This window comes from Gigantopelta aegis, chromosome 12 (genome assembly GCF_016097555.1).
Source record: "Gigantopelta aegis isolate Gae_Host chromosome 12, Gae_host_genome, whole genome shotgun sequence".
Taxonomy (NCBI): Eukaryota; Metazoa; Mollusca; class Gastropoda; order Neomphalida; family Peltospiridae; genus Gigantopelta; species Gigantopelta aegis.
In genome coordinates this window covers 3,591,442-3,601,412 of record NC_054710.1, presented here as the reverse complement: position 1 = coordinate 3,601,412, position 9,971 = coordinate 3,591,442, and the positions used below count along the sequence as shown (strand labels likewise).

At 36.5% G+C, this 9,971-nt stretch overlaps 1 protein-coding gene across 1 annotated transcript; it reads left to right on the top strand.

The window, feature by feature from the left end:
* Window positions 1–5,390: 5,390 nt before the first annotated feature.
* Window positions 5,391–9,445, top strand: LOC121386572 (serine/arginine repetitive matrix protein 2-like). Its single transcript, XM_041517522.1, has 2 exons — window positions 5,391–5,519; window positions 6,553–9,445. The coding sequence occupies exons 1-2, from the start codon at window positions 5,391–5,393 to the stop codon at window positions 8,179–8,181; spliced, it is 1,758 nt and encodes a 585-aa protein (XP_041373456.1). The 3' UTR covers window positions 8,182–9,445.
* The last annotated feature ends 526 nt before the right edge of the window (window positions 9,446–9,971 follow it).

Below are 9,971 nucleotides of genomic sequence, written 5' to 3'. Positions count from 1 at the left end.
ACATTCGTTTGAGCATCCTGAGCATTTGTACTGCATTTCTATTCATTGGACCAATTGATTGCTTCAAACTAAGTGTGTACTTTAATACTGGATGCATACAGAATAAAACTAACATTGCAAATTATAAAATTGGTAAGTCTACCATTTCTTAGATACACTAGGAAAGATAATATTTATTAAAAAAAAATCAAATGTTATAGTTGGACAAATAAATATAGAACCCTTCTTTTCAGTTTTCATTAAAAGAAATTGTTATAACTTATTTACTGGTTTCTATCCAATTAAGGTTCAACCAAGTCTGTCCTGGACCAGTACAGAAGTTCAGTGTTAGTATGAGAGTAAACCTTCTGCCTATTATTAAACAGCAAGGGGTCTTTTGTATGTACTCTCCCACACATAGTTTAGCACCATGTTGCCCTCAAAATCAAAATGCCTTGCCTTTTATAAATTTATAAGTTGCCCATGTAAAAAGAAGCCTTTAAACACACCTATGTGGATAGTACTACATATTGTCTTTTTTTAATTAAGTTATGAAATAGATATAGCAAATAAAATGGCCATAAGGTTTTTGTCCTTTCAAAAATTGTATAATGAAAAAAAAAGCCCTTATATTTAAAACTGCAAATGAAATATACCCCCAAAACGTCACTTTACCGTGCCTTACTTCATTTCTAGGGAAAACACTGTGATGAATGGTATTGTTGGTTTGCATAATGCATTTCTATACATGCAGAGGTTATTTTGGATACCGGTGGTCAACACCTTTATTTAATATCCATAAATAAAATTATTTTCCAAAATAAAATGTTTTACCTACCTACCCTATATTTTTCCAGCATGTAATAGGAAACGAGTATTTTTTTATTTTTTTCGGCGTTATCTCGCCTTCAGGTAAAATTCTTTAATTTCATTGGTTGTTTGTCGTTGGACAAATCCCTTATACCCCTGTGGGCAGAGCCAAATTCTCTTATACCCCGTCTGTAATTTCCAACAGTTTTTACTATAAAATACACTATTTCAATACTTTTGCAATGTTGAACTCGGCCACCTAATTACGGTCGTGGTGATATTGTATTAATGCGCAATTAGCAACCGTTTTTTATTTTTAATATTTTAATTTTTTTACTACATACATGATAAAAAAAAAGGTGGGTTTAAAAAAAAAATATATATTAATATGTTTCAGACAATTTCGTATATAACATCTGAAGTTAAAAAACTCGTTTATTGATGGAACTATTTTTTCGTCACTGGCAAGTGGTTTCGTTCGCGTCCGCGTGGTACGGCTCCGTTAATAAATTGTTAACAACTATTGTCTGGCGTTATTTTTATTATTTGGCTATATGGTTTAACATGTCGGCAAAATAAATTCGTTGTAGAAGCATCTCTCGGGGAATATGGCTTTTTATGTACCCTCTGTGTGCTCTTTTACCCCCTCGCCTCGAGGTAAAAGAACACACAGAGGGTACATAAAAAGCCATATACCCCTCGTGATGCTACTTATATTGTCGTGATTGCAGTGACAGACTTGACATCATCTACTAGTTTGATATCGAACTGTAAATCTGAAATATAAAGTATTGGAACAGCACTGTATTTTGGCCTAGTGTAAAGGATTTGCCGTTAAAATAAAATTTTAAAAGAAAGTCAACAGAAGTAAATAAATACTAAATAAGGAGCCAATTTCTTCTGATGTTTAATATAAATACAATTAAATATCAAGAAGATTAAATGTCCATGAAATAATTAACAGTAACAATGAATATATTTCTAATATTCCATAAAAATATATAATTTTACAATTGGCCCACATGTCTCATATTGCGACTGTATGATAATGAAAGTGTGGTTTTAATTACTTTAGTGATTATTAATGTGCAAGATTCCATGATCTCTTTAAATATATAAAATTCTGTAATTATTTCTAATTTGAATTTTGAATTGTTTTAATTTTTTTTTAAATATGTTCGTATGGTATGCCTTGTTTTTATCTGCCAATAACTTTAGTGACAGTTTTATGTCTTTCGCTGGTCATTTTATATTTCGTTGTCTGTTAAAAAAAAAAAATGCTCGGTATGGTTTGTGTGAGCATTGGTACTTTCTTCTGTGTAGATGAAGTAGTCGAAGATTTACCACTTTTTGCAATAATTTTTTGATGACGACTCAGGTGTGTGCTAAGATTAGTAGTTCCACCACTAAAGCGAACGTCCATCTTACACCTGTTACAAACTGCCAACCCCTCCTGGATTTCGCCCGTGTCTTTTCTTTTTTTTCAGTTGAAATTTTTTCCAAACGGCACTTTTTGCCTTTTTGTTAGAAATTGACTCAAATTCCATTATCTGTTATCTGTCCTGACTGGCACAACAAGTCATGAACACATCTCGGTAACAAATGCAAATGATGTAAAGACCGACTGGCAAAGAATTAAAGACGGCGGAATTTTAGATCATAAACATCAAACGCATCATCATAAACATCAAAACACGTTGTTGCAGGCGTTTTTCTTGCATAAAACTTAAAGGAGCTAGTTTGAGTTAAATAAGTAATACCAAGTATATAAATAGAAATATTTGTAATATTGATTCCATCATAGACCTAAATGATTATACAAACTAAACCACAACATTATTAATTATTAGCATAATGTTCTTCTTGGTCATTTTTATTTTTTAACACAATACTAGAACACCAGTGTGACGGTGTCAAACTATTTATAAGTTGTCACATTCGGAAATCTTTACTATGGGGCATTTCCGTTGCTGCTCGCTTGATACGGAAATGTACGTATTGAGTCGCAATGTTCCGGCAGATCGACCGAGGTGTTTTGAACGATCGGCCGAAGTATTCCGATTTCAGGGAAAAACAGCGAAGTGCGATTCTCACTTCTTGGTTTATTTCTTTGAAGATGAACATACGAGGAAGTACATCATAATGGAATAGAGACCCAGTTAGTGGAATTCATCACAATAGGATGAATGATAGAAACTCAAGTAGAGGTTTTATGCAAAACCAAATTGAGGGACAACCTGCACATAGGCAGCAGGAAAACTTTCAAGGATCGAGCGTAGGGGCCAGACCTCAGTTTCTAGGTCAGAGGCCCAATTTATAGTTGGAAGTACATGGCATGGTGATAAAGGGTTGTTTGTGAATGTTACGATTTGTGATAAACCTATGTTTATGCTTGTAGATACAGGAGCAAATATCACACTTCTTAACAAATCACTGGTAGAACAGTGGCCACCTTCATCACAACCTATTATACAAAGTGTAAGAGCCACACTACTCACGGCTACAGGAGAAGTGTCTCCTTTCTTAGGAATATCCTCTGTTGAAATGAAAATTGGAAATAGATCATTTCAACATGATACTTATTTTGCAGATATAAAGAATGATGGTATCTTAGGGATGGATTTTACGTCTGCTTACAACTGTGATGTACTTAGTAAAAAGACACTTTTAGTAAGCGGCAAAAGCATACCTTGCTTTCAAATGGAAAACAATAGTATACCTGTATGTTCACGAATAGTAGTTTGTGAAACTACATTAGTTCCACCTAAACGTGAGGTGACTGTACCCAGTAGAATTATTGGTGTGGTACCAATATCTAAAGCAGGAATATTAGAACCTTCTGTTATGCTTGCTTTTAAAAATGGTCTTATAGTTGCAAAGGCTGTGGTTGATCCTAACAAGGGTGTATTTCCGTTGAGAATGATAAATACCTTGTACAAAGACACAGTGGCAGCAACTATAGAAACCGTAGATCCTGCAAATATTAGTCCGTGTTTGAAAGATGTAGCCAGCTGTACATTAGCAGCGGGATTGTCCATTAACAAGACTAAAACGCTTCACGAGTCTTTGAAGCCTTTATTTGAAAGAAGTTGTAAACATCTAGACGAGTGTCAGACAAATGCTGTAGAAAATCTGTTGAAAGATTTTGAAGATGTATTTAGTCTAACACCCAATGACACAGGAAGAACTAACATAGTTGAGCATAGAATAAATACTGGAAATGCTCATCCTATTAGACAAAAGGCAAGACAGGTTCCTCTTGCAAAACAGAAAGATGTTGAGAAAGAAATATAAAGTATGGTTGAGAAAGGTATTATAGAACCTTCTACTAGTCCATGGACTAGTCTGTTGTGCGAGTGCAGAAATCTGATAATACAATACGTTTTTGTATTGATTATAGGAAGGTAAATGATGTTACTGTAAAAGACAGTCATCCTTTGCCAAGAATTGATGATACACTAGATCAGTTATCTAATTCAAAGTAGTTTCCAACACTAGATCTTAAAAGTGGATTTTGGCAAGTTGGTATGGACGAGTCCGACAAAGAAAAGACAACGTTTGCTACGTGGGGTTGTGGATTTTGGCAATTTATTTGGACTGTAATGCGCCAGCCACTTTTGAACACCTCATGGAAAGTGTCTTATTTGGCTTATCCATGCAAGCTTGTTTGATATATTTGTATGATGTTATAGTGATGGCACCATTATTTGAAAAATAAATATGAAAGCTAAAATTAGTTTTTCATAGATTTAGAATTGCTAATTTGAAGCTAAACCCAAAGAAATGCAATCTTTTTGAGAAAGAGGTGTCATTCTTGGGACATATTGTAAATGAGAATGGAATAGCCACTGACACGAGGAAAGTGACGGCAGTGAAAGATTGGCCTATTCCAAAGAATGTGAAAGAAATCAGAAGTTTTCTTGGTCTTTGCTCCTACTATAGGAGATTTGTCAGAAACTTTGCTGATATAGCTAGACCACTGCATAGACTTATAGAACATAGCTGTCCATATCAGTGTACAGATAAATGTCAAACAGCGTTTGATATATTGAAAGCAGCCCTGATTAGTGCACCAATTTTGGCATATCCAGAGCCAGATAAATTGTTTTTACTAGATACCGACGCTATCAATGTCGGAATGGGCGCTGTTCTCTCACAAATAGAGAATGGTGTTGAAACATTAATTTATTATTATAGTAGAATCTTTAGTCAGGCTGAAAGACGTTATTGTGTAACCAGGAGAGAGCTGCTTGCTATAGTATCTGCAATGAAGCAGTTTAACCATTATTTTGTATGGTAGACATTTTAAAGTTCAAACTGACCATGGTGCTCTTAGGTGGTTGTTGAATTTTTAAAATCCTGAAAGACAAATGGCTAGATGGCTTGAAGTTTTGTCAATGTATGATATGGAAATTGAACACAGAGCTGGTCGAAACCATTCCAATGCTGATGCATTGTCTAGAAGACCTTGCTTTGTAATGAAATGATTACATTGTGAAAAAATAGATATGAAGTTTGTTGAGCTAGAAAACGAACAAATTGAACACTGATAGTTGTACCAGAGGTTGACTGTATGTGGCATGCTAAGTGGTTAGATGAATATGAGGCTACTGCTACGCCCTGTGAGCAGCGGAAACTGCATTTTGTTAATGCAGCAACCGTACGAGACGAGCAGGAAGATCTTCTTGAAGGTTCATCTCAACAAAGTGAAATGCGGTCAAATAATACTGGTGAGAGCATTGGTCAAGTGATTTCAATGAAAAGAATGCACAAGCTTCATATGGAAGACACTACGATTGCACCAATTGTAGAGTGGAAAGAAGCAAATAGGAGACTTGACTGGTCTGAAATTGCACATGAAAATAGAGCTGTAAAGCATTACTGGGCAAGATGAGATTGCCCAACTCTAAAAGATGGAGTATTATTTCGTACGGTCTCACTACACAGATGTCATCTGCCATTGAAACCCATGTTAAATTGCCCAACTTCCAATCTAATTAAAATTAGCTCCACAATTACATGTGGATCTAACACCAGCCAGTTGGAGCTCATGTCCACCAATCAAACCTTTACTTGCAGATGTCGCGGTGTCATAATGTTACTGTTGTACGGGCGTCTGCATCTGAGTCCAGCCGTTCTGAGTCGATGGATGACTTGTCATCGGGTGGATAGGCCTTCCATGACGTCCTATCATGTTGCTTGCTGTCATCGTCGCAGTTCTGAACGCAGAACGCAGTTGATGACGTTCAACAAGTCGTCCAATAGTTGATGGATGGACTCTGAAGGTCCTAGCAACTTGGCTTTGCAAAGTCCCGCCTTGAACCATGCCCAATGCTCGCTCCCTTTGTTCTTCTCCGAGTCGTGGCATTCTTAATGTGACGAGGAATATGACACCATTACGTGACTTTTATGTGTCCACATACTGGCATTGCATGCAGCATGATTGAGCATGTAGTGAACGCATTTACACCATTTTGTGTGTTTATGCTATTGTATGTGTAACGAGAACAAAACCAGGATTAAAACCCAGACAAAAGTACCAATCAATGGCTTCCTCTCATAAATTGTTATTTCAAGTCCAATAAATATATTTTTCATTAATCACAACAAAATATTGAAAAATATATGTTTTGCGTTTTCATTGTGTGTCAGTATAGTAGTGAAGAAAATATTGATTAGGTGTTAAAAAAAAAACACTAAAAAAAACTTCAGTATGATTTAATTTTACTAGTTTAACCTGTCTTCATTTTGTTGGTTTTTTAGGATGGTCATGACACGTTGAAATGCAAGTTATGCGAGGATTTCAACTTTACAAGACAAGACGTGGCCGAACGTCATGTTATTGAACAACATAGTGGGTTTGCCTGGAAATGCAGAAGCTGCAAGAAGATCTGGTCCTGGAAATGCGCGCATAATGACAGATTATGTGTCAATCGAGACTTAATATTATTTGAAAGGGCAACAGGCATTTCAGGAGAAAATACAGAGGTGTCTTTTGAAAAGTACAAAAAAGAAACATTACCAACATTAATAACTGGTTTGGAAGGGAATAGTGTTCTACAAAGTTTTACAGTCAAAGAAAGAGCGAGTGTCTCAGAGCCAGCGTCTAAACGAGTGAGATCAGCGTCACCTGTTGAGGATCGCCATCCAGGAAAGCCAGTGAGATCAGCGTCACCTGTTGAGGATCGCCATCCAGGAAAGCCAGTGAGATCAGCGTCACCTGTTGAGGATCGCCATCCAGGAAAGCCAGTGAGTTCAGCGTCACCTGTTGAGGATCGCCATCCAGGAAAGCCAGTGAGATCAGCGTCACCTGTTGAGGATCGCCATCCAGGAAAGCCAGTGAGATCAGCGTCACCTGTTGAGGATCGCCATCCAGAAAAGCGAGTGAGATCAACGTCACCTGTTGAGGATCGCCATCCAGGAAAGCCAGTGAGATCAACGTCACCTGTTGAGGATCGCCATCCAGGAAAGCGAGTGAGATCAACGTCACCTGTTGAGGATCGCCATCCAGGAAAGCGAGTGAGATCAACGTCACCTGTTGAGGATCGCCATTCAGAAAAGCCAGTGAGATCAACGTCAGCCGTTGAGGATCGCCATCCAGAAAAGCCAGTGAGATCAATGTCACCTGTTGAGGATCGCCATCCAGGAAAGCGAGTGAGATCAGCGTCATCTGTTGAGGATTGCCATCCAGAAAAACAAGTAAGATCAACGTCACCTGTTGAGGATCGCCATCCAGGAAAGCAAGCGAGATCAACGTCACCTGTTGAGGATTGCCATCCAGGAAAAAGAGTGAGATCAACGTCACCTGTTGAGGATCGCCATCCAGGAAAGCACGTGAGATCAACGTCACCTGTTGAGGAATGCCATCCTAGCAGCCGAGTTAGGTCACAATCGCCACCAACATCTCGAGTCCGATCTCAGTCACGTTCTAAAGATTGCCAATCACTGGAAAGATCAAGGTCATGTGTGAGTTCGCACACTGAACAAGATGCAAAGGAAACGCCAGTCAACAGTGGAGAAGATGTACTTCAACTCATAGTAAGGCACCACCAGATAGAAGAGCAACGCATGGTTTTGGATATTGGGGGGACCAAATTCACAACGTCACGTCTAACTTTACAAAACTTTCCAGATTCACTACTAGCAATACTATCATCAACACCAAAGAACAACAAACCAAGAGACAGCATTTTTTCAGACAGAGATCCCGCCCACTTCAGACATATTTTAAATTATTACAGAAATGAAGGCTGCTTTTCTTCCCTTCTCCCCAGAGACTACCGATTTCTGAAAGAATTAGCTTTAGAAGCTGCGTACTATCGTCTGCCTGGCCTACTTGAAACTGTCAATGGCAAATTATCAATGTTTGTTCAGGAGAAAGTTGAGATATAAATGTCTACAATCTGTAAATCTTCTCTGTTCACAGTTACATTATATTTGAATTTTTCGCATTGTGTTCACAACTGTTCAATGGAAGAAACATAGCATAATAATGATGTCACTTCCCTGACGTCATTACTTAACGTGTGTGCGGATATGAGCTAACAACATACATTTGAAAGGGAAGTTCTTCACTAGATTTTGAACGCGCCAGTCGTTTTATGTTTTTAAGATGAGTCGGGTTGCCAGAAAGAAATATATTGTTAGTTTTAAATAAATAAAAATGTTTACTTTTATTTATATGTATTAGTGCGCTATTTGAGTAAATACGTATAATGGCATTTTATTACAGTTTTGGTCTGGCAGAGATGACTAGTTAGCTGGAGAAATGTACTCTCTCCAGGGAGGGATTTTGTAGGAAAAGTGGAGAAACACTCTCCACTGTAGAAATCACCACTGGAGGGCCACCAGCCTCCAAAGTTGGTGTTTAGTAACGTAGCTGGTGATGATTTGGAAGTTTAGTCACAGAAGAATTATTTAGTTTGACATGTTCCGCCAGTGTTTGTTGATGCTTTGTCTTCATGGAGGAAACGTGGAGGAACTCTCCCTCTCCAAGGAGGAATTCTGAAGGAACTTTTTTATGTATGCAGTTGTACATGCCATTAGTGTTAATTAGTTGTTAAAGACAACTAATTATATAAATTATAGTCATATTTATACTAATAGGAATACAGAAGAAGAATTAGTCGACACGTTGATTAAAAAGAAAGAAAGAAAAATAAATGTATAAATTTTAAAATGCATTGAATTACCTGTTTATTTCCATTTTAGTTTTTTTATAAAGTTGATGACTCGAGTGAACGAACCCTAATAATTTTGTCAGTGAACCACTCGAAGAGAGGCCCCCATGTCGGCTCCTATGTCGGCTACATTTATTTTTCTTTCTTTCTTTTTAATCAATGTGTCAACTAATTTTTCTTCTTGGAATACTGTGTTTGTAAACATTGCATGGCTTTTAACCACGTTACGACTTTATTTACAAAGTGAATCTAATCAGATTATCGATAAAACACTAAAACAACATACATGTATGCACAGTTTATGTGGCCGTTACAATAGATATCAGAGATGGGGCGATTACTTAACAAAAGTAATCAATTATGATTACTTTAGAATGTCACGATTACGATTACAAGATAATTGAAAGAAATCGATTACGATTGTGAATACATTGTCTAGCAATCATGATTACATTTCCACAAGTCTACACAATGAAATGATGTTACCACCATGAAGTTATGCACTTTATTTTACAACTATACCGATTTCATTCATTGCAAGACATAATGGATAATTTTGGATTATTTATTAAATTATTTCAAACATTCATAAATGTATGTATACTGCAGTGAAGGAATCAGTTTCCAAAACCAGATTTATTATTCCTAAATTTGGATTATTGACGAAAAGGTACCCATAACCATAGGTATAATTATTGTATCTCATGCATAATATATATTTTGTTATATTATTGAAATAAGCCATAATTAGTAATTGCAAACTGTCTGATCACTATTACTTGTTAGGTTTTTTTATTGTTTGTAGAACGTATGCCATTTAATACTATCCACAATTATTTTTTTATTTTATTTTTTTAAATCTATAAATGAAGAAATAAAGAACGAAAGAAAAGAACAAACAAGTAAATAAATAATTAAATTGATATCTGCATACATATACATGTGCACAAGTTGCTCATTGCATTCAATTGTTGATATTCTAAAATGACTATTATTAATGAA

What these genes read in the sequence shown, in the direction of transcription:
- LOC121386572 (XM_041517522.1), top strand. Translation starts at nt 5,391, where the DNA reads ATGAGGCTACTGCTACGCCCTGTGAGCAGCGGAAACTGCATTTTGTTA. An exon ending in AATGCGGTCAAATAATACTG is followed by an intron (nt 5,520 to 6,552) that starts GTGAGAGCATTG and finishes TTGGTTTTTTAG; the next exon opens with GATGGTCATGACACGTTGAA.